At 35.3% G+C, this 27,872-nt stretch overlaps 3 protein-coding genes across 7 annotated transcripts; 2 read left to right on the top strand and 1 right to left on the bottom strand.

The window, feature by feature from the left end:
* The first annotated feature begins 36 nt into the window (after positions 1 to 36).
* On the top strand, positions 37 to 7,469 carry LOC111457859 (2,3-dimethylmalate lyase-like). Of its 2 annotated transcripts, none has more exons than XM_023100278.1 (9): positions 37 to 454; positions 701 to 912; positions 2,169 to 2,450; positions 3,380 to 3,502; positions 4,437 to 4,584; positions 5,642 to 5,862; positions 6,290 to 6,326; positions 6,420 to 6,587; positions 7,226 to 7,469. In XM_023100278.1, exons 1-8 carry the CDS (start codon positions 103 to 105, stop codon positions 6,536 to 6,538), a joined length of 1,494 nt encoding a protein of 497 aa, XP_022956046.1. In that variant the 5' UTR covers positions 37 to 102; the 3' UTR covers positions 6,539 to 6,587; positions 7,226 to 7,469. The 2 variants fall into 2 exon arrangements, with proteins under 2 accessions (XP_022956046.1, XP_022956045.1); XM_023100277.1 differs by having other exon boundaries at positions 7,223 to 7,469.
* Positions 7,470 to 8,879: 1,410 nt separating this feature from the next.
* LOC111457862 (2,3-dimethylmalate lyase-like) lies at positions 8,880 to 16,519 on the top strand. 2 transcript variants are annotated; one of them, XM_023100285.1, is made up of 9 exons: positions 8,880 to 9,102; positions 9,217 to 9,388; positions 11,241 to 11,452; positions 12,379 to 12,660; positions 13,333 to 13,455; positions 14,534 to 14,678; positions 15,269 to 15,366; positions 15,962 to 15,998; positions 16,099 to 16,519. In XM_023100285.1, the coding sequence occupies exons 2-9, from the start codon at positions 9,256 to 9,258 to the stop codon at positions 16,215 to 16,217; spliced, it is 1,149 nt and encodes a 382-aa protein (XP_022956053.1). In that variant the 5' UTR covers positions 8,880 to 9,102; positions 9,217 to 9,255; the 3' UTR covers positions 16,218 to 16,519. The 2 variants fall into 2 exon arrangements, with proteins under 2 accessions (XP_022956053.1, XP_022956052.1); XM_023100284.1 differs by having other exon boundaries at positions 8,885 to 9,102; positions 9,235 to 9,388.
* Positions 16,520 to 16,948: 429 nt separating this feature from the next.
* LOC111457858 (clathrin interactor EPSIN 2-like) lies at positions 16,949 to 23,389 on the bottom strand. 3 transcript variants are annotated; one of them, XM_023100274.1, is made up of 14 exons: positions 23,164 to 23,389; positions 21,541 to 21,608; positions 21,373 to 21,424; positions 21,217 to 21,296; positions 21,056 to 21,134; positions 20,692 to 20,775; positions 20,455 to 20,600; positions 20,037 to 20,372; positions 19,897 to 19,938; positions 19,663 to 19,758; positions 19,419 to 19,573; positions 18,780 to 18,922; positions 17,860 to 18,649; positions 16,949 to 17,694 (listed from the first exon to the last, which is right to left on the bottom strand). In XM_023100274.1, the coding sequence occupies exons 2-14, from the start codon at positions 21,573 to 21,575 to the stop codon at positions 17,297 to 17,299; spliced, it is 2,436 nt and encodes an 811-aa protein (XP_022956042.1). In that variant the 5' UTR covers positions 21,576 to 21,608; positions 23,164 to 23,389; the 3' UTR covers positions 16,949 to 17,296. The 3 variants fall into 3 exon arrangements, with proteins under 3 accessions (XP_022956042.1, XP_022956043.1, XP_022956044.1); XM_023100275.1 differs by having other exon boundaries at positions 20,461 to 20,600; XM_023100276.1 differs by lacking the exon at positions 21,541 to 21,608 and having other exon boundaries at positions 21,056 to 21,296.
* Between the last annotated feature and the right edge of the window lie 4,483 nt (positions 23,390 to 27,872).

The raw sequence follows: 27,872 nt of genomic DNA, 5'->3' as shown, positions 1-27,872 counted from the left end.
AGTGGCTTAGCACATAATAAGAAGGTTATTAGTGAGTGAATTGATCATTTATACTTGTGTGTTCTTCCATCGCTTTAAGCCAATTTCAACCGTAAACTTGCGATGGAGCTCCGGGTGGCGAGTAAAGATGCTTGTCTCTCACTTCCACTCTCTCACAGATCGCCTCTCCGCTTCCAGTTGCCTTCCCCACCGCCGCATTCACTTCATCTGTCTCCCTCATGGCGGCCTTCGATCAAACGGACCATTTCTCTCTCCCGCAATCCGCACCAGAAGCGGGTCTCACAAATCATGGCGATGTCAGCTAGAAACAACGACGAATTCATGGCTGAATCTCCAGCAAAGGCGCTCCGGAGGATTCTGGAGATGCCTGGCGTTCACCAAGGCCCCGCTTGTTTCGATGCTCTCAGTGCTAAGCTAGTCGAGAGAGCTGGTTTTCTTTACTGCTTTACCAGTGGTCTGTGCCTCTCTCTTTCTCTCTTCAACGTTTTGATTTTATTCAATTGAAATAATTTTCGGAGAGGTGAGAAATTATTGAACTGATGAGAATCTGACCATAAGTGTTAATTCTGAGTTGAATATGTTAGTTGCCGCTAGCGTGCTGGAAGAAATTCCTTTATCTGCATTTTTAGTATGGATTGTCACTGAAAGATTTTCTATAGTCATGCAAGCTAGTGTGATTTTGAATTGGCCTTTCGTGCAGGTTTTTCTATATCGGCTGCTAGATTGGCGTTGCCAGACACAGGTTTCATATCATATGGTGAAATGTTGGATCAAGGGCAACTAATCACTCAATCGGTGTCCATTCCTGTCATTGGGGATGGTGATAATGGATATGGAAACGCAATGAATGTGAAGAGGACTGTTAAAGGATATATTAGAGCAGGCTTTGCGGGGATCATACTAGAAGATCAGGTTCTTTTATAACAATTTTAAATGTTCTGCTCTGCCTGAACACTAGAAGTAACTATATTTTATTTATCTACATGAAATCCGGTTTCTGACAATCAAAAGTTATAGAAAAGTTGTTCTCTTCGAGCTGCTGTCTTCATCATGTGAATTTGTGGTTTATCCTATTAACTTCATTTCTCCTTTCTCTTTGTGTTTGTCCTTTTGATGATGAACTTATAACTAAAGAGAGAACAAGAAAATAAAGGTATAGAGGAGAAGAATGAAAGTATAAAATCACTGAACCAATCAATATGTTATGAATACTAGTAGGGATTAATTAGAAATATTAGTCCTATTGGCATATTTGTAGTTACTTAATAAATTCGTTAGAGTGGAAGTGAGTTAGTTGTCAGAACTAAGCGAACCGTCTCGAATTGATTGAACTTGTATTTATTTATTTATTTTTGACAAGAAATGAAACTTTTCATTGAAGAAATGGAAAGGAACTAAAGCTCAAAAGATACACTCCACAAGAGAGTCAAAATAAAAATGATAAAAAGAAAGGTAAAAATAAGTATGAATTATAAAAGATGAAAGATGAAATAAAAATTATAAAAATAAAATTTGATCTCTATATGAAGCAAGCATTTTTTTTCGTGGATCAATGATGAAAATATATCATGCTTATTTATTTGTCTGTTTCTTCTTTTATTTGTTCTAGTTGTCCTAAATAGCTTATTTGGCATTGTACAATTTCTATTCTCTCATTCTAAGAGAATATTTGGACAGCCTTTGGGTCTTTGGTTTGAAAGGAATCATTGAATGTATAGGGATGGAGAGGACTTGAGACGAGGTTTGGTCTCTTGTGAGGTTTAGCTCCTCTGTTTAGGCGTCAGTTTCCAAGGATTTATGTAATTACCTGTTAGGTCAGATTATTTGGCATTTGAGCTTTTTTTTGTATAGTTTGTTGCTTGGCTCCTCTGGAGTGGTTTTTTTTTTTTTTTTTTTTTTTTTTTGTATCCCGGGACCTTTTGTATTCTTTAATTTCTTCTTAATATAAGCATGGTTTCTCATAAACAAAAAATTTGAGAAGGAAAATTTGAATCTAGCAATGCTCTCGGCAAGAAAACCTACTATCTCTGCTTATTTTTCTTTTCATCCCTTAAACCCAGTACTTTTTGTAACTAGCATTTTCATTCCATGAAGTATTTAGTTTTTCATCATAGAATTTCCTCAGTTATCTAGCAATTTTTTTTTGCTTACAAGATTATCATGGCAAGGTATCTCCAAAAGCTTGTGGCCATACGCAAGGTAGGAAAGTGGTATCTAGAGAGGAGGCTGTGTTGCGGATAAAAGCAGCCGTTGATGCTAGAAAAGAAAGTGGTTCTGACATTGTCATTGTAGCACGAACTGATTCTCGTCAAGCAGTGTCTCTTAGTGAATCACTGTGGAGAGCTAGGGCCTTTGCAGATGCTGGAGCTGATGTTCTTTTCATTGATGCACTAGCTTCAAAAGACGAGATGGAGGCCTTTTGTAAAATCTCACCCAAAATACCCAAAATGGTATCTTCTGATCTCCTTACCAGAAAATACAAATCGAACAATATGCATTCAACTTTTTGATGCACGAATGACTGACATAAAAGTTTTTCTTTTTAAATGTTGCTAATGCAGAGTCTTCAAGTGACAATTTCACAATTTAAAACAATATTACTGTTTATGTTCTCCACGATATTATGATGGAATATTAATGTGTGCAAGTAAAAGACAGGAATTACTAATAGACTATGGACCATTTTACTGATGAAGCTGTAATTTTGAAACAAGGGAAAATTAAGTCATCATGTTCATGGCAATGCCATTGATATACTTTTTATGCATTTTCATGATATTAGCACAATTGTCAAATGATCTGGGTTTCAACTCTTCTTGACATCATTTCTCATTTATAACTTTTGGTGCATGTGTGTAAAGAGTTGGTAGCCTAGTTTGGACTTGGTAGGGCCACTTTTAGTGGAATTATCTTTTTTTTTGTTTTTTTTTTTTTTTGCTTGATTAGACTGTAATTCAAAACTAAATAGAGGAGTGAGAATGAACTGAAGTTTAAAGGTTTCTATTTTTTCCTCTTTTTCCCTATTATTTATTGAAGAAATAAAAGGGACTGTGCATGCAAATAAGGAGAAACAACAAACTATATAATGAGGAAGTCTGATTAAAGAAACTGAAAATATAGCGAGGAACCAATATACAAGGAAAACAATTTCCATGGTGAGTAATATCTCTATAATATAAAGGAGATAGAATCCCTTGAAAGCTGGCGAGATTCAAACCGAAGTCTGATTAGATTACGTGTTTTGGAAACAAGTTGTATACTTTGTCTTATATGTTGTTCTCTGTTAAACTTTCATACGTTTAGGACACATAATTTTCATGATATTCCAGTCAGTGAGTGATTAATAATTGACTGGTATGTGTTTTCTACTTTTGTTTAGGCCAATATGCTTGAAGGAGGAGGAAAGACACCCATTTTTAATCCTCTAGAACTGGAGGAAATTGGATATAAACTTGTTGCTTACCCTCTTTCCTTGGTTGGCGTATCAATTCGGGCAATGCAGGTATGGCATGTCTTCACCTATAGTATGCATGAAAGCTTTGATCATAGTATTCAGAAAATTTTATAGCAAACTTTTCATTCAAGTTAGGAGAAGTTACAAGGCGTTCTGGCACAGCACAATATTAAATGATTAATACAAATAATGGGTTGAAACTCATTCTATTTGGAACTCATGCAATATTAATGGTAGGAATTAATATTATATTTTGGTCAAATTGGTAAGAAAGAAACCCAGAATTTTTTAGGACTAGATAAATTGGGAACACTTTTAGATTATAGTTCATTTAGTGCTTCTACCTGGTGATGATATCTACTCTATTTTATAATTACGATTCCTTTGTCATCAACGCCATTTTGAGTGCCTTTCAGTAGTATCCTGGTTTCTTTTTAGTTCTCATATATTAAATGAAAAAACTGTTTCTTATTAGAGGAAGGAAATTCCTCTAGGGAGGAAATGTGTAGGCTTCGATATCCAATTTCCTAATCTATGGACTTAGGAGAAGGTACTTGTTTCTAAAAAAACATGCTTGGAAAAAGGTTAAATTATGTAGTTGCAAACAGGAGGGTGTTTCTTTAAAGCAGTCCGAGAAACTCTTGTGGAATCACATGGCTAGAGTCATCTTTTGGTTGATTTGGAATGAAAGAAACACCAGTCATTCAAGGGAAAGCTAGATCCCTGGAGGAATGATGGAATCAGCGCTTTTTATGGCTTTTTTTAATTTATTTATGAAGTGTTTCTCCCTTAAACCATTACAACGCAAATTCCCTTTTCATTAAGAAAATTTTTATTGCAAAATCTAAAAATTGGCTGGTAAATAATCCTGGAATGTTATTGTTTGGAAAATTACATTTAGCCCTTTTAAGTGTAAAATATCTAGATAGCCTTAGAGGAAAAATCAGGATGTTATAGTTTTTCCCTACATTTGGACTTGCAGGATGCACTGCTTGCAATTAAAGGAGGCCGATTGCCTTCTCCTGGAACCTTGCCAACTTTTGGAGAGATGAAGGAAATATTGGGTTTCAACTCTTACTATGAAGAAGAGAGGAAATATGCTTCTGCTGTTAGCCAGCCTTCAATAAAAGGTATGTAGATCTTTCACTCTCTCCTAGTGATGTGAATCTATTGTACTTTATGGGCCAAGCTAGAAGCTTTTACTAGTAGCAAAATTACATCCAATTTTTTATATCATTCAATTTTGAAAATTTAGAAGATAAGTTACTACTCCCCCGCGTAGGATAAGTTACTACTCCTTTCAACCTCAGCTCTAGTTTCTGTTGTAATTATGATTCTGGTTCAGTTTTGTTGAATTGGAGCCCTTTTCTGTAGTTTGTTCTTGGGCTCCCTTTTTTTGTCGTACTTATTTTTCTCAAAGAAAGCTTGGTTTGTTTATTAAAAAAATACAATCAATTTTACACATCAACTATTTCATCAATTTACATGATATCATACATGCATTGTAATTTTTACACATTAGTTGTTGTGCAAATTTTCCTTCATTGTTTTAATGAAAAAGTCTTTGAGGACGCATTTTGAAGCATTAAAAATCTAAGAAGATAATTGAAACATTTTCCAAAGTTCATAGATGTTCTATAATTTAACCAAAATAAAAAGTCATTGTGTAAATGCAACAGATCTTTATTAAGCTAATACAAGCATTCGAATCCGAACAATTCTTTTAATTGATAGATGAAACAATATAGAATGTTCCAAGAAACAGCCCTCCAAAAGGAGAAAAGAAAAAGAAATAACTGTCAAATAAAAATAGGCCAAGACGGCCGTCTCCCGAAAAGGGAAATGCAATTAAAAACCGTAAGCAAACAAACAGAAAGAATCCAGCAACAAAGAACCAAAAATCAAAGGAAGACAATCGGACCAAAAAAAAAGAAAAGAAAAGAAAAAAGAACCCACACAAAGTATATCTTAATCTGCTTGCATTTTAGTTCACCTGAGAGAGTATTATGATAAATCTTTAATTTGTTGGAAAATACTAAGGCACATAATTTTTTTAATAATGTGATTATACTTGGCAAAGGTTTTCTGTTCCCTTGTAGCCTAATCTGCTTTGCGCTTGACAGTAATTTTTTCTAGTAATTTATTAGTTCTACTGTTACTACATATAAATTAAGGTTGTTTTATCAGTGGAGAGTAACATAAGCAGTCTTCAACGGAGGGTCGAAGATGATTCAGAGAAGAAAGACGAAAATCCTCAAGGTCCAGTTGTCGAAGTGATTACTCCTGAGATATACAGAAGCTACGATGCAGATGAATCAAAAGGTCCCTTCTCTGGTATCTGGTCCCGGAGATTGAGAGTCAAAATAACTGGAAGAGATGGATTTGAGAGACTTGATGTCAGGATTCCTGTAAGTATCAAGTATGAAATGTTCTTTTAGTGTCTTTTTAGATGTGTTTATAGAACAAATGTGTCGGTATCATATTCAAAAACAGTAACAACGACAGATATATAAAAGCACCAGCAGGCTGCATCTTTTTTAGGTAAATGAGCTGTAAAATTCAGGATCACGAACGCAAGTATGAGCATGATCTTCACGTTGTCATACTAGCATGTTATGTGAATTTGTATTCTTATAAGCTGCTGAATATTGTCGATATCAGCTGGTAATTTGGCTAAATGAATCAATTTTCACTGGCTGAGAGTTCAAAACGGTGAAGTTATATATTCTTTGTAATACGGGGTGTCAGAACGAGGTCCTTGTTCTACTGTAGGTTGTTTCTTCCACTATTACTAGTTCATTGTTTTGAGGAGTTATTGATATATCTCTATTTCAGGCGGGATTCTTGGAAGGACTAACAAATATAGTTCCAGGTAGTTTTTACTTACCCTCAAATTGACCAAAAATTAAACTTTGTTTGACTATTACTTTATGGCCAATGAAATTGACATGTTTGTGAAGCACAGCTTTGGGAGGTGTGAATATCAAAGAACTGATGGACGATGCAGCTGGTGAAGTGGGAGGGAAACTTTTACTGGATTTTGTTGATGGCATGGGTGACCGAATTGAAGTCTTTCTGGAGTAACTTCATTTTGTTCGTTGCGACTGTCATAAAAATCCCGGAGCGAATGAAGGTATACTCAAATTTGAAAACCAGCACTAATGACATTTGTACGTACTTCGAATTACACTGCAAATGCTTCTGGTATGCAAAATTATCTGAGTTCCTTTACACGAATCTCCACAATGGTATGATGATATTGTCCACTTTGAGCATAAACTCTCGTGACTTTGTTTTTTCCAAAAGGCCTCATACCAATAAACATACTATTTCTTACTTATAAATCCATGATCAATCCTTTAATTAGCCGATATGGGACTCCCCACCAACAATCCTCAACATTATCCACTGGTAAATAACAGTTTCGTTTACTTATTCTTAGTTGATATCTTCTTTCAAAGTCACAGAAACTGGCATTTTCAACCTGAATTCATCTAGATTTTGTGGTTTGGTGCAAAGAACTGTTGTTTAGAGTTGAAGTATTTGTATAATTAAATTAACTGTAATCCATTAGCTGAACTTTTTGGATTAATGGGTGACATTTTGGACATTTTTGGGAGTAGCTATGCCGTAAGTTTAGAGTGCTAGAGTCCAAGAACCAAGTGTACTGTATATATGACATGTTCTTTTTGTCTTTCTATCTTGTGCATTTTCTTCTTTGGTTCTTATCCAAAATAAATAAATAACAATCTTGTGCTTCTTGAACAGCAGCTCCGGTGATTGGATGTGGCTTGAACTATCGAAGCACAACTGCGTGCCCAACTGCATCAAGGTAGCTGGATTATGGCTATCTATTTATGCAAGCAAATTTCACATCTTAATATAGATGTTTGGATTATGAATTTTGAGTGTATACTTTGTTGGTTTTGTTGGTTTAGATCGTGTGAGATATGTTTCCCTTGAAGGCTAGAACGCTATGTTTCATTCATCGATCCAAAGCAATTAGTGTTAAGTTTTTCAAGTTTGTTATCGTGTTAAGTTTAACGTATGGATTACAAATGAAAGGCACCACCATGTTGTCTCCTCCAAATCACCTCCAAGGCACCTATTCAACACATGTCACTACCTTGGTCGTCGCCTCCTTCAAGTCGACACCATGCCACCTCCTCCGAGTCACCTCCAAGTGTCCTCCTCCAAGTCAACACCATGTTGCCTCCTCCACCCAGTCACCTCCAAGGTCCTCTTCCACGTCACCTCCTCCGAGTCACCTCCAAGTGTTCTCCACATTGCCTCCTTCAAGTCGACACCATGTCACCTCCTCCAAGTGTCCTCCACGTTGCTTCCTTCAAGTTGACACCATGTCACCTCCTCCAAGTCACCTCCAAGTGCCCTCCACGTCGCCTCCTTCAAGTTGACACCATGTCACCTCCTCCAAGACACCTCCAAGTGTTCTCCTCCACGTCGCCTCCTTCAAGTCAACACCATGTCACCTCCCTCCAAGTGTCCTCCATGTCACCTCCTTAAAGTCTCCAAGTCACCTCCTCCTCCAAGTCACCTCCTTCAAGTCGACACTATTTCACCATTTCACCTCCTCCAAGTCACTTCCAAGTGTCCTCCAAATCACCTAACGAACTTTACAAAAAAAAAAAAAAGAAAAAAAAAAGAAAAAAGAAAAAAACTTATAAATAGACAACTTAAATAAACAATATTTTCAACTACCACCTACATTAAAACTAATATTTTGATTTTTTTTTAATGGTATCTTTGAAAACCCAAAATAAGTATTAAAAAAACAATTTTTTAATCAAATCTCTATTCAATGGTATCTTTTGAAAACCCAAAATAAGTATTAAAAAACTTGTTTTTTTATTTTAAATTTGAGTGCAAATCGAAAACTATGAATATTAATATTAATTTGAAACACGTGAATATTGGATAAAGAAGCATGTAAAGAAAATCCCCACAATCCCTGCTTTAGTTGATGTTCAATAACTTCCGTCACTGCCTTCTCCTAAAAAAAACTTCCAGAGTCATATTCGATCTCATTTGACATCCAAGGTTACATAAAGTTTTAAACAATAGTTATTATGAGAAATGCAGACATATTATCATTTTTATTATTGAAGGGGCCCTGCATTTGTGGATAGAGTTAAGTTAGAAACAATTTTTTGATGTGTTGAGTTATCAATTCAATGAACTCGACTTTTTGGGTTAATCCAAAAAATTACTTCAACCTAATTCAACCAATCCGAAATTTTGGGTTGGTCCAGAAAATAATTTGGAGAAATTTTAAATAACTACAACTATATATATATATATATAAATAAATAAAAGCTGTTGTTATTTGTTTAAAAAATAAAAATTGACCTGAGGTATACGTTGACCGGCTTACTCAAAACTGGTCAATCTAAAGATAAAAGGACCCCTATTCCGATATTGCTTGAGGTCCAAAATTCCTATAGTTTCACGATTGCAGAAGCAGAACAAGGACGAACCATCCTTCTTCCTGTTGGTGGCGACCCAGAATTTTCCCGTCTTCACCTTAAGCATCTTCACTGCTCCATTTCCATTCTCCAATCGCGGCTCACTTCTGCAGCTAACACTCTCTCCAACAGTTCACTCAACAAGTGTGCCCGCTCGAATCGTCGGTACGTTTCTCTGCACTACTCTGTTAATCGCCATTGTACTTCATCTAGGGTTTCTTAATTTTATAGTATGAACAATTTTTCTTTGTGGATGATCCGGCCACTAGTAACGTGTAGATTGTTTTACTTCTTCAGCACAAACTAAATTGTGGTATTATGGGAGAAACTCCTGCGAAGGCGCTTCGGAAGATCCTGGATTCGCCTGGTGTTCATCTTGGTCCTGCTTGCTTTGATGCTCTCAGTGCTAAGCTTATCCAGAGAGCTGGATTTTCGTATTGCTTTACTAGTGGTTTGTATTTCTATCGTACGATTTTTTTTTTCTTAATCGATTAGCACATCCGTTGTTTGTCCTTCTTTTTTGGCTCCATACAAGTCGGTTTGAGATTGATATTGGTGGCCTCTGTGGCTCTCACTGCTCTTGGTTTCCGTCGATAACATATGTTTGATCAACTTTTCTAAGTTGTATTGCCTTGAAATTATACCTTTGGTTTCATCATTGTTAGAATTGGTCAATCCATTAGAATAGCTTGAAGTTAGTCATGCCATAAGAATAGGCTTACTTNTTCTGGGTATTGAAGTCAAGAAAACACGAGATGGTATCATACTGTCACAGAGACGATATGCCTTAGATTTGTTGAAAAGAGTAAACATGGAAAAATGCAAACCTATGTCTACACCAATGGGTTCTGCTGAAAAATTATTCAGAGAACAAGGAATACCCTTATCAGCTGAAGAACAATTCAAATACAGAAGTACAGTGGGAGCACTACAATATTTGACAATGACTAGGCCTGATTTGGCATTTGCTGTCAATAAAGTGTGTCAATATCTTCATACACCTACTGATGCTCATTGGGGTGCTGTGAAGAGAATTCTTCGTTATGTCAAAGGCACACTAGCATTAGGAGTGAAAATTCAGAAATCAACCATGATGTTGTCGGGGTTTTCTGATGCTGATTGGGCTGGTTGTCCCGATGATCGACGTTCAACTAGCGGCTTTGCTGTATTTCTTGGAGCAAATCTAATCTCATGGAGTTCCAGAAAACAGGCTACAGTGTCAAGATCAAGCACCGAAGCAGAATACAAGGCCATTGCGAATCTTACTGCAGAAATGATTTGGATCAAGTCATTACTGAAGGAACTGGGCGTGTATCAATCAAAGGCTCCTCGCCTCTGGTGTGACAACCTCGGAGCTACATATTTAACTTCAAATCCAGTATTTCATGCTAGAACGAAACATATTGAAGTTGATTTTCATTTTGTTCGAGAACAAGTAGCACGTAAAGCAATGGAAGTTCGGTTCATTTCATCAAGTGATCAAGTAGCTGATATCCTGACAAAACCACTGTCTAAAACTCCTTTTACTACACATTGTAACAATCTCAACATGTACAAGACTTGTTGGGATTGAAGGGGACTGTTAGAATTGGTCAATCCATTAGAATAGCTTGAAGTTAGTCATGCCATAAGAATAGGCTTACTTCGTTAGTTTCCTATGAAATCGGATCTATTAGTTAATCTTTTGCCAATATAAATAGAATATGTCCTCAATAGTGTGAGGTACAGTTTTGCATAAACTTGATAATCATAACTTCTAGACAAGCATCCTTCTTACGAACTGATTCTATCTAGTTAAAGAATTAGGAATTTCTCCAGAAGGAGTATGCAAAATTGAGTCAATCTGGATTCAAAGTCTTGTAGGAACCAATCATTTTCCAGGTTTCCAGAAATCCATCGTGGATTCAGGAGAGTATCATTTTATCTCTTTAGCACTTTTACTTCCTGGGCTTTTACTTGTTACATATACCTTTAAAAATTAGATGGTAAAATACCTTTAAAAACGTTGATTGTACTATGGATAATTCCTTTCCTTTGGTCTTAATTCATGATTATTCCCCTGTTTTCTACAAGAATCTAAACGCTTAAACAAAGATTCTTCAATTACATCATCATTAAGTGTGGATGAAGCAGGGACTATAGAAATCAAAGAGGCAGAGGGATTTTTCCTTGTATAATATTTTGAACAAGTTACAATTAAACAATCCTCTACTTTACTTCCATGATGCTTGGATTTTCTAAATGTTCCATGGGGCTTTAAAATAGTTACTAAATTTACTAACATTACTTTGGTCTTCCTATAGGATTTTCAATATCAGCTTCTAGATTGGGACTGCCAGATACAGGTTTTATGTCATATGGTGAAATGCTGGATCAAGGGCTACAAATTACTCAAGCCGTGTCAATTCCAGTCATTGGAGATGGTGATAATGGATATGGAAATGCAATGAATTTAAAGAGAACTGTTAAAGGATATATTCGAGCAGGCTTTGCAGGGATCATTCTCGAAGATCAGGTTCTTTTATAATGTAGTGATATTGGTGTTGGTTTATTTTTATTTATTTATTTATTTTTTTTCCAAAGTTGCATGTATTTATACGATTCTTTGATTCTCTGGAAAGAAGGGGTTCTGAATGGGCTGCTTTCTTTGTCTTGTGAAACTTTTCGATTTGTCATAGTTTTCACTTTTCTCTTTGTTTCAGTCTTTTTGATGCTTGGAAAATGAGAAATAGAGAGAATGGGAAGAATTGAGGAAAATCAGGGAGAAACAGATTACTGGTCTAATCATAACTCAAATACTTAGTTTGTCTAAGGTTGAACTGGACGTAAAATAACTTGAACGGAACATTTCTAAATGACTGAAGTCTCTAAAATCCTAAATCAGTATAATTACATGCATAACTTGTTAATCCCAATAAATAAAATTCCGATTGACAAATGTGAATATTTCTTTAGTGTATCTTCTGCATCATAAGATCCAACATCTCTTACCGACTTAAGTCATATCCACTTTTTTCAGCTCATGGTGAGAGGATAATAATTGGTATTGGATCTTCATCTCAGACCTGTGCACCTGTTCCATGGGTCAAAGATTACAAGTCATACTCACGTATTATTTAGTTTTTTTTAATAATATTTCAGTTCTTCTACCGGACCTTATGTCAGTGAAAGAATTTTATTTTAGTAACATTCTTTGCATTGGAAAAGAAGTAAATATCTTGGAACAAAGTCACATAAATCAGCTTCAAAATTTTATGTCCATCTGTTAGTTCTTTTCAATGTATCCTTTAATCAAAAAGTAACCGATCATTGGATGTATTGCCCTGTCCATTCTTTTTATTATTATTATCATTATTTATTTAAAAAGAAATCTTATTTTTCTGTTGAAGAATTTGCTTAGTTATCTAAGCCCATTGATTGACAAGAAGGTTATCATGGCAGGTATCACCAAAGGCTTGTGGACATACACGAGGTAGAAAAGTAGTGTCTAGAGAGGAAGCGGTGTCATGTATAAGAGCAGCTGTTGATGCTCGAAAAGAAAGTGGCTACGACATAGTTATTGTTGCTCGTACTGATGCTCGACAGGCTGTGTCCCTTGATGAAGCACTATGGAGGACAAAGGCCTTTGCTGATGCTGGGGCTGACATTCTTTTTATTGATGCACTAGCTTCAGTAGAAGAGATGAAGGCTTTCTGCAAAGTCTCTCCTGAAGTACCTAAAATGGTATGACCGAAATTTCCTTACCATAGGATGCAAAGTGAAGTAATTTGAATAACATTCCCATGTTGAAATGTTCATTACATGACTAGTTTGATATAAAATTTTCGTTTAAGCTGCAATTTCTGTTCTTCATCAACATCAGCTTCCCATAAAGCCCTTGGGAATCTGGCTTCAAAGAAGCAAGGTATCCTTGGTGAATTGTACTTGAGATACTTGCGAAAGTGCCTGAAGCCCATTTTTTTTTAAATTTATTTTATCTTATTTTTAAATTAAGGAGGAAACTGAGAAGTATTCTTAAAATATGTATTTTTCCCTCTACAATCTCTAATAAAAGATCTAACATCTTAAACTTTTCGTTATCCCATTGTTTGTAATATTATTTTTCTTCATGTGTCAAATTTTATTTACATTTTTATATTGGGCTCTTCACAAGAAAAAAAAAACCCCCATCTTTTTCTGTGCCTTGCGCTTAAGCACTTCATGCTTTACAAAACTCTGGCAAATGTTGCAATAGATTATTGACTGACACGAATTTCTCATAGACAATGCAATATTCCACCCAAACAAGCATAAGTATTTCATTATTAGAAATCTGTAATTAGTTTCTTCAATTTCTGTAATTATGGCATAAATAAAAAAAAAAAATTGACGGATACTTCTCTTCTATTTTTGTAGGCCAATATGCTTGAAGGAGGAGGTAAAACACCAATTCTCAGTCCTCTTGAACTTGCGGAAATTGGATATAAGGTTGTTGTTTATCCTCTTTCCTTGATGGGCGTATCCATGCGAGCGATGCAGGTAGCATGTCTGTCTGCACCTATATAAACAAGAGAATTGATCACTATGAAGTCATACAAGTTGGATATAGTTGGGAAATTTGATTATCTCAATTCATTTGTTCAATAATGCTATTATTTTTGTAGGCTGAAAGAAAATTTATGGTGGTTCCTCATTTTTACAATGTATAAAGAAATAACAAACTTTCTTTGTTTCCTGCATCAATTCCCTGTCTAATTTATTGTCAAAAAGATTACCGCATAGAATATGCTCAAGGTTTTGGTCTGTCGAGGGATGACAATAATGGAAGGAAGAAATGGTTCTTAGACTACAACAGTAATCTTTTTAAGGTTTGGATCAATCCATTATCGTAGATTTCAGATTTGTCACAATTACGAATTTGGGAGTCAATGAAGTAGACCGGAAGGATTGTTTTGAAATGTTTGTAGCACCTAGATGAAGTTTCTTTCATGGAATATAAGAGCATGAGAGCAAGGTAGAAAGAGAGAATGATCAATGGATTTTTGAGGTAGGTGATAACATGATGTCTAATTTGTGAGATTTTCTCACAAGGTAAGTTGGGAGGTCATGTCTAGACCATTGGACCATAGAGTTTTGGATATTGGTAACTTTAGCTAGCATAATGAGGCACAATTGGCTAAATGACTGACATTCTTTCTTGAGGCTGACTCTCTTTGGCGTAGGATATTGTAAGTATGGTCCTTGTGCTTTTGATTGAGATTTGGGTTGGAGTCGAAAGGCATTTATGGAGAAACATCTAGAAAGCAATCTCGTATGGTATACCTTCTCTCTTGTTGGTCCCAACTAAACTCATGAGATGCCTGAAAAGAAAGCTTAATAATATTGTAGAAAAGATCAATTGGATCCTCTGCTCCTGCAATGAAATGTATTTTAATTGTTATATCATCCAAATCCTACGTGAGACAGGGTCCTTCAGTTAAAATAGTAGTTTGAGCTTGGAGGGTGAAAACCGTTGCTCCTTATTTTAGTTTTAATTTTAATATTGTTTTGCACATTACATTTCATCTGAATCTTGAGTGCTTGTTAAATGCAATTGTCACCTGTTCTTTTTTTATAGGATGCGCTACTCGCAATTAAAGGAGGTCAAATTCCTTCTGAACGTATGCCATCTTTTGAAGAAATGAAGGAAATATTAGGTTTCAACAGTTATTATGAAGAAGAGGATAAGTATGCTGCTGCTGCTAGTCTTCCTTCGCCAGGAGGTATGGAGTTCTTTCACCCTTAACTGGATCTATTGTGCTTTACAAGGATTGAAGGATATAATACTTGGTTTGACGATGAATTCAAAGGCTTGACCTTGAGCAGATAATTAATAATAGTTAACTCTTCATAGCTCTTTTTCAAATTGATGTTTATTAATTATCTATCCATGAAGGTAAAATTACATTTCCTTATCGAAAACGAAAAAGCCAGATTGCAACAACATGCCTTACCAGCTTTGTTTGGTAGATTGTAAATGCGGGCTCATAGATTGTTTTTCCAGCTTTGTTAGTCCTTTTGAGGGCCAATGTTAGTATGAATATCCAGTTCTGAGAAAGAAAAATTGCTTATGTTTTGTTACATAGTCATGTACGTCAGTAAAGATTTTCTGGTTTGAAATCCAATTTCTGTACTGACCTAAAATTTCATAGCAATTTAATAGTTCTACCCTATTTGATACAAAAATAAGGTTCTTTTCCAGTGAGCAGCAGCATAACATACGGTTGAAATGATTGAGAGTAGAAAGGCCAAGGTCGTCAAGGTAAAATTGTCGAAGTAACTATATCTGATTTATACTGTAACTTTGATGCAGATGGATCAAAACATCCCCCTTCTGACATCTCACCCCGGAGATTGAGAGTCAAAATAACTGGAACAGATGGACTTGAGAGACTTGATGCTAGGATTCCTGTAAGTGTTCACGAATATCACACTTTTGTCCTTTTGATTGTTTTTGGAATCAAAATGAGTTCACGTAGTATTTTAATCAAATGGTTCGATGCTCACACACTTTCTTCCCAAGATTAGTGATGCAGCCAATTGTGATCTTTGTGTTCCATAACCCTTGCATCTGTCATTGTTGTTATTTCAAGCTGCTGATTGGTATGGTAACCCTACTTGGCAGATAGAATTTTAATAGTTGAGTTTGTATAATGATATGAAGGTTTTTAAACATTTTAAACCCCACTTTTGTTTCGTTCATTAAGAATTGGCAGAATTATATGTTCTTAAGAAATGTAGTTAGGTTTGAATTATCTTAATGTCTTAGAAGTTGTAACTCTACCTCAGTCTTTCATTTTGTTTTACAAACCCTCTCATTATACAATTTTATTTTAATGTCAAATATAAATAATAAGACCATTTTGGTATTTTAATGTCGGAAACGATGCGTACATGTCCTCAATCTTCAAATCTGGTTGCATTTTTTCAATTTCAGTTCTCTGCCAAAGTTGTATTGTCATACCAGATTTTCTTTTGATAAGTTCTGGTTTTCCCCTTTTTTCAGGCTGGATCCCTGGATACCCTAACCAGCATAGTTCCAGGTACTTTAATTAATTTTTTTTAATGGTTATAGTAGCTTAGATTATTAACTTCAACACCTCCTTGGGTTGTAATAAAAAAAATGCGATGTTTGGAACACAGCGTTAGGAGGCATAAACATCAAACAACTGCTAGATGATGCAGCTGAGGAAGTAGGAGGAAAAGTGCTGCTGGATTTTACTGATACAACGAGTGACAGGATTCAGGTCTTCTTGGAGTAATCTCATTCAGTTTTTTGCAACTGCCATGAAAATCTAGGGATGAAGGTATTTCACTCCTTATATTTGCTCTAATTTGTATTTTCTTTAGCTGTCTTTGTTTGTTAATAAGCGACTAGTAAGCGCAAAGCATATGAATCTCTTTCATATTCACGCATGTACATAGTTTTTATGATTATGATTGTAGTGAGCCTTTGAAATGCCCTTTTAGCTAGCATATAATAGCTTACGACCAAAATATATGATATACTTGTTTTCATTGAGAAAGCTTGAACTCGTTCTTATTGAAATATGATATACTTGGATAATCTATTGCAAGGTCACTGTCTTCTAGGGTGCACCACAAATCCACACTTTAGGCAAGGTGATAGAAATGACAACATCCTTTTAGAGTGAAAATTCCATGTTCATATCTAAAGTTTCAAATACTTAGAACAAGGTTTGGACGGAGTTATTGAGCTATGATTTTGAGATTAAATATCACCCTAACCTGAAAAATCATACCTACAAGAGTATAACTCAATTCATTAAAACATTATATTTTTGACTATTAAGTTAGAAGCTCTAATCTTTTTATTTTATAACTTATAAAAAGAAAAAAAGAGTAACGCAAAATACAATTTAGAACCTATTTCTAAAAACTTTAGAGATTAAAAACGTGATTTAACAAAAAAAAGAAAAAAGAAAACATTTACAAAACATATAATATCCTTTCATCAGTATCCTACAAGATATGAAATAAGAATGAGGCGAACTTACACCATCGTATTTTATTAGTTAATTTATGTTCAATCAAATTTACAATCACAAGAAAGTGGAAGGAAATTGACAAGGAGGAGATTTGAACTCGTTGATACACAAAATTCAAACCAGGACTGAACCCACAAAGAATGAGCAACAGGAGATTTGGTAGAAAACAATGAAGACAGAAGGCCTTCATTCTGGGGAAAAGTATAGCTTCAGATGATAAAATCTTGGGTTGGATGCAGACGTTTGAATATTTAGTGCTGTGTCCTACCTAATCTCTTATAACCTGATAAACAAGCAGAGGCTCTTCCACAACTCTAACAAGATGTCTGATGTCATCGGTAACCGCCGTACCGTGGCTGTTGCGGGGCATAACCTCCAGCGCCCATCATTGGGTTGTATACTGGGTTGTATACACCGGGCATGTTCGCTCGAGGTTGCTGCATTTGAATTCCTTGTTGCCCCATACCCATATTCATCCCCATGCCTCCCATGGGTTGATTCATACCTCCATAGCCTCTCATTCCCATGCCCATACCTGTACCCGACATCGCATTTGGAGGAGGCCTTAGTACACCTGCACTGGCTCGGCCTATCCCAGAACCAGATCCCATAGCTTTACCCATGTTAATGGTAGATACCATTGGAGCTATACTAGGCTTCTCCATCCTCTTTTCCCTCCTACCGAGGGATTCAAAATCAACACCAATGTCCACCAATGGGTTTGCTTTAGCTGCACAAGGAGAACTAGTTCTTCAAAAAATGAGGAATCAAGATCTATTATGTTTTTCTAAACGTATGAAACAGCCCAGTACGTCGAAAAGAAAAAATCAACACAATCAAGTTAAGCTCATCGGTGTGTGCAAGTGATGTAATGAAATCAAGAGGGAAAACTCACGTCCAGATATGTTTAAATTGACAAGTCCTCTGCTTAATGTGTCAGACCATACTGTGGACTTGGTCTCAAACTTATTCTTCGAAGCTTGAGACGCAGTTGAAAGTGATCCAACTGGAGGAATTTGCTGGTAAGCCATGGCAGTGTAGTTTCCTGCTTGAGGATTAAAACTACCCATAACCTCTGGGTTAGATTGTACAACAGGAAATGAAGAAGCCACTGGAGCTACCGAACTGGAAGCTTGAAGTGCAACGTGAGAACTCGTGGGAACTGCAGAACCGTCCTGAGAGGATCCAAAATTGTTGGGCTGTGTATTAGGTCCAGCATGAGGAGGAACCATATATGAATTGACATGAGCTGGTGTTCCTCCCTGTGTTATGAACATCCCATTGCCAAACTCTCTCCCTGGTTCTGTTTGATTTTGAAAATTCATAGGAGCAATACTTCCATATTGCTGATAGTTCCCCAAGTTAGAATTTGGCTGTGCAGGCAAGCCAGATACAGCTGAAAAATTTGGTTGTGCTGGTTGGTTTGATATTGTAAATGTGGGCTGTGAAACAACAGTTGGTAAACTTTCAGGAGGAGGAAGGAGATCAGCCAGTACACCAATATCTTGATGTAGCAGCGACTCTTCACGAGGATGGTGCGAGTTCGGTTGAGGTTGAACAGGGATGTCCGGTGTAGAGTAAGATGCTGCAGAAACCGATTCCCCATGAGGAAAATCTGCTTGATCTTGGACACCAGAGGAAGGAACGGCTTTAAAAGACGAGTCACCAAATGGGTCTTTAAAAGTCTGCATGAGCATAAGAAGTAATCCAATTTTACGAAGTAGCAAACCACGGTACAACATGCTCTCGGCAATGCCGGGAATAAGATCGATGAGAAAGCATCAAGTCATGGGTATATGAAAGCGAGAAAATTGCCTGATTTTGAGTATAGGAACCCTCCGCAGAGCTTTTCCGAACACAACTCTTGGAGTCTGCAGTTGATGTTACTGGCTCAACAGGCACTAAGGCCAAGGAGTCGAATAAATTCGTCTCCGAACTGCTCGAGGCCGTCGGAGCAGCTGAAATAGGAAAGAAAAAAAGAGAGGAGAAAAGAGATATGAAGTGCAAGTCTTCTTATGCCCACTTACACAAAGCACACACTACTAGAGGAACCAAAACCATACACAGTCCTACCATGAGAAAAAACATACAAACCAAACACTGTAACATAATTTTCATTCCAAAAATTCCCAAGATAAACACGCATCTCCTTTTGGTATTTTACTGCTAATGACATGGAAATGTCGAAGGAACTATCCTACGACAGGAAGTACCTAACGTTTCATTAGAATCGATTAAAAAAAAAATGGAATAGATAGAACGGGAGGTACGACCTGACCATCATTCCCTACCCAGGCAGCTAAGAAGCTTACACATGGACTTTCAGCACTGATAAAAAGGAACATAAATTCTGTCTTTTGTCACAAGGGAGAGTTTGTATTGCTTAGGGTTTGTTCTTTCTCAATATATCAGTACAAAGTAGGTGCAACATAGAAAACCTAGTTCTTCCCATACCTCGAACGGAACCCCGGGGGTCAAATTGATCAGGACGATCAAATCCCTGGGTAGGTGGGGATGTAGAGGTTCCATGACTAGTTGGCTGGCTCGGAGTACTGGACGTTGGTGGAGGAAAAGCTCTTGGAGCTGTAGTTGATGGAGCTTCTACATCTCTGTTTACAGATACAGTATATCAATTGAATGAATGGTGAAGAAGATGATAAGAAAAAGTGACATCAAATCCTTGGTACAAAATTGGCACCTTTGACTATGCACAGAACTTCCAGATTCATTCATAGCTTCTTCATAACTAGGCGGGAAACTAAGATTCTGTTCCGAAAATTTGCGTTCAAGCTTCCTATGAAAAATTCAAGTTTTGTAATGCAACATATTGCTCCTTTTAGGATAAAAGAGATGCCCCAAACAATAACACTAAACTGCTTCCTCATCAGAGAAATATAAAATAAACAACAAAATTAAAGGATCGAAAACTAACCTTCCAACCGGAGATGGCTCGTGTGCTCTGGCACGATTGTTGCTGCAAGCAACAGCAGAAGCAAGGAAATGGAAAAACTATAATGGAATTCACTAATGTAATAGTTATCTAGCATCAACATTTACTATCTAGGTGCCTACCGAGAAGAAACGTGACCATCTTCATCATATGTACGTTCTCCATCTCTGTCAAAGCTCCTGCTCCTTGAACCATACTGATGACCATCAATGCTTCGACTTCTTCCACGATAATCATCATCCTTATAACCATCTCTGTTATAGCGTCCTTCATAACCACGACTATATGAATCCTCATTTCTGCCAGAACGATCATCTCTGAAACCATAGTCCCTTTCCCTCCCAAAAGAATCAACATTTTTGTCTCCATCATAGCTTCCATATCGTCCTTCATAGCGCTCATCATATCCTCCTGTTCTTGATCTATACATACGGCTCATAGATGACGGGCTGCGAAACCTGTGTGATATCGTGATATTCATAAATACCGTAAAAGCTGAAAGAATTGAAAAAAATAACCAAACATGGAGAGCAGACTCACTTGTCCCTATTAGCAGCAGCTTTCTGTCTGACCTCAACGATCCTTTCTTTATCATTTACAAGGGCAACAAGATTTAGAGATTTCTTTCTAACATTGTTACCCTGATCCCTCGCACTCGAATCGATGTAGTGAAATTCCGATAAGGTCTGTCATCCAAAAGATGGTCGATTTTTTCAAGAAAATAATAGAGCTAGAATAGAAATAGCAGTCCTAGTGAATCGAGTACGAATAATGTACCGATATCTGATATGCATGTTCTCTGATGTCGTCTATGACTCGCTCTGACCCATGACCCACCAAGTACTCCAAAACAGTCAACCCCTGAGAAAGATACAAGTTCGGGGTAGGAATAAAACGAAAAAACGAAAATGGAAAGGTTGAAAGAAAACGGGAAAAACTACTAAGATCTTCTCCGTTGAAAGACCCCTACATGGATAATACGTATTCCAGTTCAACGAGCCAAATTCTAATTGTTTTGTTCTGTAGCAAATTACGGAGTAATTTTTTCGTCTCCAAATTGTTTGAGGCCTACGCCTTTTTGAATCCATATTTCGGACCTTAGCTCGATGTTACAATAAGAAAAAGGGAAAAAACTACTAACCTTGTAGACATGCCTCCAATTCTTGCCCGTATCATTAATCCGCTTCCAGATTATTCCCATGATCAATTGATATTCATGACTGCATCAACATTTGGAATAAGTTCTCCCCTGGTGTAGAATATTCAATCTAAAACCATCCACGAAAGCAAGCCTATGCTTACTGATTTCTAGTTGCCTCTGCTATATCTGCAAGAAGGGATCCATGAGGCCCCCAAGGCTCATTGCTAGTGGCATCCAAAACCTGGAAAAGAGACCTAAGGGCTATCATTGTGGCCATGAGTTTCAAATGAACTTAAACACTTCTCTTTTTTTCATACCTTCTGCTCTATTTTCGGAATTTTGAGCACGGTCTTATTGACCTCTCTCTTTCTGCAATAAAATAAGAGGTACCCTATTACGAAAACGTAACGCATAACGTTATGTTTACGAGATCAATGGATAAAAATGAATTTTGATGTGACGAGACAACTAAGAATTTAGCTTACATGTCTCTAACAGTTTGATCAAAGACCTTCTTCATCCTAGCAAATTACAGCAACAACCAGATGCACCCCTAGGATATTACACACGTACAAAAGGATCTCAATATTAAATATACAAAATGTAAAAGTTCAAACTTCAGAAGATATATAGCAATAAGAATACGATGAACGTTGGTCTACGTATCGGGTGGAAGTGGCTATGTTCCATGCTGAGATGAAAGTTGAAGGGAAGATCATAAATTTTTAACTTTAGGACTTCATTTACCGTCTAAACTCAAATGATTGGGAAAGTTGAGGTTGTTTTTCTTTTTTCGAAGAAAACTCATCTGATATGGTAATTCTAGCTAGTTGAATTTAAGAACCCTCGTAAACGTTTTAGATATTCAAACCCCTAATTCACAAATGCTAAAATCCCCAAATTAGGTTGATTTCATTCCAAATGATTGCAACTCTTGAAAATTTGATCTAACAACCTTATTGAAGAACAAGATCTTTAGATCTAGATATAACTAGGAGCCTCAAAACAATAAGGAATTACCCCAAAGTAAGATTCAGATTACCTTGTTGATCAAATATCTTAAAGCAAGAACACTTGTTTTAGATTCAAATCACTCCAAGATTGATCAAGTCAAGCTTGAATGATTCTAGGCATACAACTAAAACTACATAGAATTGCAAAAAAATTTAGCCATGGTTAATAGAAAGCTCAAATGCACTTTTTGCTACATTTTCCAAGTCTACTTTGCAAAGACAACATACATGATCTTATACAGCCTCAAAATAAAACCCTCCACTTTCCATGGGCATTTCAAGAGTTGCAACCTTCGTACTTTATTATCATAATTAGCCACTATGTAAATGTAACCTTGAAGTAAATAAAACGTCTTAAAATACATTAATATAACACTGTAACTCCATTTTATCATTCGTCCAAAGTTTGCAACCCTCCAAAAATAAATGAAACTTCATTCTTCTTTAGTATGGTAGGAATTGCAACTTGAGTTTATCTTGTGACAATTTGAATAACATTTTATTTAGAAGTTCATATTGCACGATTTAGATGTCTACCGCCCGTCTAACTAGATAAGACTCTCCACCTTCTTAAACAACAAACAGTTCCTCACGATTCGAAAAAATTAGGATATTGTTCCATTAAATCCAATTTTTAACATGTTATGGACCTAAGTTACTCCATCCTGCATTTGCCAATGCCCTGATATTAACAAATAATGTCATAATCAGCAATGTAAAGGATTTACACAGCAACAGGATCAATGAAAAATTCTCCTCTTGAGAAAATCCTATTGCAAAGTCTACAACATCAAAGGAAAACATAAGGGGGTGATCGATATTTTTCTGCATTGTTGCGTGGAACGTACAAATTCCATGATTTCAACCCAAATTTCGAACACATATAGCCTATTGAATCAAACTTGGAAGGAATCTTAGGAGACTAAGAACACAAAAGAGGTAGCAGAATCAACTGTTCTAGCAGCTACCCAGAAATGGGAGCACAAAAATCAGGCATAACAAGGGCGAGTTTGATCGGATTCACAACCCAACAACTATAAACCAAAGAACAAACGAAAGAAAATTGTAGCCATTGAGAATCAAACAAGAGGGCACCTGATTGAATGAACTCCGATTAGCGGGGTTGAAACCAGTAGCCCGATCTGACGATCACGATTAGACGAAGAACATGATTCTGGAGTTCGTTTGATGCCGGGAAGAATTGAATGATGTCGCCGGTAATCGAAGAGGAAGAAGGAGAGGGGTTTCTCTATCTTCCTCTCTTGAAATTTGAGAACTCGGCGGAAATGGGAGCGATTACGAGAACGATAGCGCAGGTAGCCCAGCTGCGCGCAGGCAGGTAATAACCAAAACCCAAATGGGTTCCAAAATTTAAGCGTACTTATTTCATTGTAATCATGTATTAAATTTCTTAATTTTGCATGTTACGTCCATGATCATCTCATTTTTTCTTTCTCCAAAATCATCTCCTTCACATCTTTAAATTTGATTGTGTTCGATAAAGTGTTCGTAACTTTATTTATGATCGATATAGTAAAACATTAGAGATGGTCTGTTTGTCATTCAAGCTGCATTAATATGGTCGGGTTAGTGATAAGTAGTCATATTTCCTTTTCTTTAGTGGAGGATCCTTCTTAAAGATAATAGTAAGTAGAAATAACATTTTTTTTTCGTTTTTGATGTACGATTGTACAACACTTGTTCTAATTTAGTGAATAAATCAATCATGTGAAAATCGAATTTTGCGAACAATTTGACGTATGATCGAGGTTTGTCATAAAACGTTTTATAAAACGTGAGTGAGAAAATGAGTTGAAAACAATTTGAAAGAAAGAAATGTTTAGGCTAAAAGTGAATACGTAAGGAGAATTGACAACTAGTCACGTCCTCGTTAGTGTATTTTTGGAGCATTTTTAGTCCTGACGGATGTAGACATGATTTTGGTGAATGACAAGGATAGTAAAAACCTAACAGCTTCAAGAAAAATGAGTTTGGTTATATTTATTTCTCGTCGAAATAACAGTTAAACAAAAAATAACGATCATATACTTGTTTAGTTCTAAACACGTCAAAAGCAAATATTTAATTAAATTTTGCTAACATAATCTTAGTTAAATTGGGTTGATCGGGTTTTTCGGGTTTGAATAGTCGTACTACTAAAACTCTAAAAAGTCCAAACATAAAAGTCTTTGAGGAAGGCCCAGCAAGTTTCATAGGCCCAATATGCACAAAAGCTATAATTTCATTATTTCTTTAATCCATTAAACAAAGATAAAATATATTAAAAATATTTTTTCTCACAAGTTGGCTAATCAGTATTAAGAAATGCTATATTTTTTTTGTAATGAATTTATTTAAAATCCTAATTTTGTAATTATTTTTATAAAAATACAAACACAAATATTCTAAAAAATGAAAAGTATCAATTAAAACTTTTAATTAGTGTGTATAGTTTAAGGTTTATATTTTCAAACCCTAAATTTGTCGATTAATTTTTTTTTATCGACTTGAACGTATAGTTTAATTCCTAACGATATATATTCTCTATCAATCGGTCGGAGGTTCGATTTTTTACCCATTTCATATATTGTTTATTTAATTTTTACCTAATAAAACAAAAAAAAAAAAAAACAAAAATCAAATTGTCCAAATTAAATAACTTCTTTTTAATCGGTAACTTGAAATTGATTTTAATTATGTCTTTATAATTTTTTTTTCACCTAACATATTTTTAACTAAAATAACATGTTAATCTAAGTATAACTTGATAGATTAGGTATTAATTATAGTTAATGGTTCGATCTTCCATCTACAGCTAACTAATAACCAGTCGAGTTAACGTTAAATTTAAAATGAAAAAGGATAAATAAAATATATAATGTTTTCTTTATTGACAGTAAGAAAAAGGGCTCACCTGCCACAAAGAAATTGGGCACGGAAAAAGTCTTCAAAGGTTATAGGAAATGTCCAAAATGCCCTATTATTATTTTGGCTGAATTTGTCAAAAGGAATATTGACTTTTTTTTTTTTTTAATATTCAAAATTAAGTTTGATAATTTTGATTTCTCAAATCCTTTTGATAGCTATTTTATTTTGAAAAAGATTGATTTGATTAATAATAATTGATATGGTTATTCAAAAAATTTCATCAACACAATGTGAACCAAGGGTAGTTGAGTAATTTTCATATTTAGGTATTTTAAGATATATTATTGTAAGATTAAGTGAACGACCACAAAAAAAAATAATTATAATTCAATAACTCTTTCTATTATTTCCAATTTCATACCTTTCTAAACCTAATTATCAACCCCAAAATTCGACTGACTATCCAATTCAAACCATAAAGATTGAGTAAGTTAATTTTTTTTTTTATATTGAATTAAATTTTTAGAAAATCGATTCGGGTCCGTTTGGGGTTGACATTATTTTGATCGGGTCAACCCAACCAACCAAAATATTATCCAATACAGCCTTACCCTACTTTTAAGATTATTATAAAAATTAAGAATATTTGATGCTGTCAGATGTTAGTGATGGGTTGGTGACGTGTAAGTAAGGCTTTTAAATAATTAATAAACCCAATAAAAAAAAAATAGAGCGCTGAGTTGAGTTGTGAACTATATTCGAGTTGCTCAAGCCACCAACCCAACTAACCCGAAATTTTGGTTGGTCCAAAAGATTTCTCAAACTCAACCCAACCCGTGTATACCCTAAATGAAAAAAAAAACAAGGAGAAAACTTACCGGCCTAAATATGGTATAATCTTAAAATCCTAATCAATTATCATTAAACCAATTTAAATATAATTACAGATACTATACACTAAAAAAAACAACAAAACCTACCGAGACGGTTACAAATACCGTCTTGTTTAAATTCTACAATATATATATATATATATATATATATATATATATATATATAGTCGAAATTTAGACGAGTTATATTTAGATTGACGAAATTATCTTTGATTGAACGGGTTTGAAAGCGAATAATTGAAGCATTACGAGGCAAGTTGATCCAGCTGTTAGTGTTACCTACTCCATCAAACATGTGTTGTTATCAAAATGCATTTGTCCATTATTACTCTTAGTACGTTTTTGTGCTTTTATTATTTAATGCATTTCATCTTTTTTCAATGGAAAATTTTTATTTGACTTTTTCTTCTTTGCTTCTTATCTCTTCCTTGCTTATATTTATATAAAATTTTAGGTCGAATCATTTACAGTATGGTAAGTTCTAAGTCCTAATATCATTTAATTTTAGTTGTTGAACGTTGGTGGCTAAAATAGTAGAATTGTTTTGAATATTCAACTCAATTATATCGAGATGCTATTCAATGATTTTTTTTTAGCTATTACATGCAATAAAGTCCGACTTTTGGAAATGATACATTTATTAGATAAAAGTTCGGTGCGGGCTCTGTCCATTGCTCTAATGATTCATGATAACTCAGTGGATTCAACGACCATTCATACAAATTTCTGACCTTTCAACTTTCGATGGTAGAATAGTGGCCTACTATGGTAGTGACGAGTCATGGAGAATTAGGGTTCAATTATGGAGAGGGAGACTGAGAAATGGGTATCACATCCAAGGAAGGCAACAGATGAGCAAATTATTCGGTCCTGACACGTAAAGGTAGTGACAATAAACAACAATATCAAGCTCTTCGTGTCTAGTAATTAGAATGAGTACAATCTAAATCTCTTAACGAGAATCAATTGGAGGGTAAGTTTGGTGTCAGCCCGTTGTAGTAATTCAAGCTTAAATAGGGTATATTTAAGTTGTTGTTAAAAAGCTCGTAGTTGGACCTTGAGTTGGATCGATCGATTTGTCTATTGTGAGCACTAAGTGGCTCGTCTCTTCTGCCGACGATACACTTCTAGCCTTAATTAGACGAATCATGCCTCTGTTAGTGTGAAGAAAGTAAATATTCATAAATTTAATCGATTTAAACATATTTCTTCTCGTAAGAAGTTAGAGGTTATCAAATCAACTCATATATCCACAAACGAAACTAAACTTAAGAAACACTCGTACCACGTGGACTAAAACATAAATCTAACAATTTTTTCAAAATATTTTTTAAAAAAATTATCTTATCAAACAAGTTTGCTAGTAAAGAAACTCTTTGTTTATTTTCAAAAAAAAAAAAAAAAACGTGAAATTATTCCTAGAGATGACTTTGAATCCACTCCATCTCCATGCTCATTCATTAAGATTAGACACGAAAGAAAAGAATAATTGAAAAAAAAAGGGGGGAAATACATTAAAGCTTCAACATATTAATTATTATTTTTTTTTTGTGCATCGATCATTAAGTACGACTAAAAACGTCTATTTTATCCGCTCGAGGACGTTTAGATAAGAAATAGGAAGGGAGAGGAACATTTTTTGCAGTCAGATGAATGGGACCGAGGATGAAATTATATTCCTGCCCCTGCCTAGCTTAATATAAATATATTTTCAACACATATATTAAAAAAATTTAATAAAAAATAAATTATTTAATTTAAAAATTATGTTATAGATTTTTTTTAATAGTTAAAATATCAAAATTTAAACTTTTAAAAATTACACAACTTCTTATTAAATATATTGATTTATTAAAAAATTAATAAAAATTATATTGAAAAACTTTAAAATATTTATTTTTTATTTAAAAGTAATACACGGAAAAAAATTACTCTCCGTTCCTCGCAAAAATAAATGGAAAGTTTTGCTGAGACATGAAATGAAATAGGTGACAGAGATGAGGACGGGAAAGACTTCCCCATCTTCGTTCGGCCTCTTGAACA

This window comes from Cucurbita moschata, unplaced genomic scaffold (assembly GCF_002738365.1).
Source record: "Cucurbita moschata cultivar Rifu unplaced genomic scaffold, Cmos_1.0 Cmo_Scf00020, whole genome shotgun sequence".
Taxonomy (NCBI): domain Eukaryota; kingdom Viridiplantae; phylum Streptophyta; class Magnoliopsida; order Cucurbitales; family Cucurbitaceae; genus Cucurbita; species Cucurbita moschata.
Note: the sequence above shows the minus strand (reverse complement) of the source record. Positions and strands in the feature narration are given on the sequence as shown.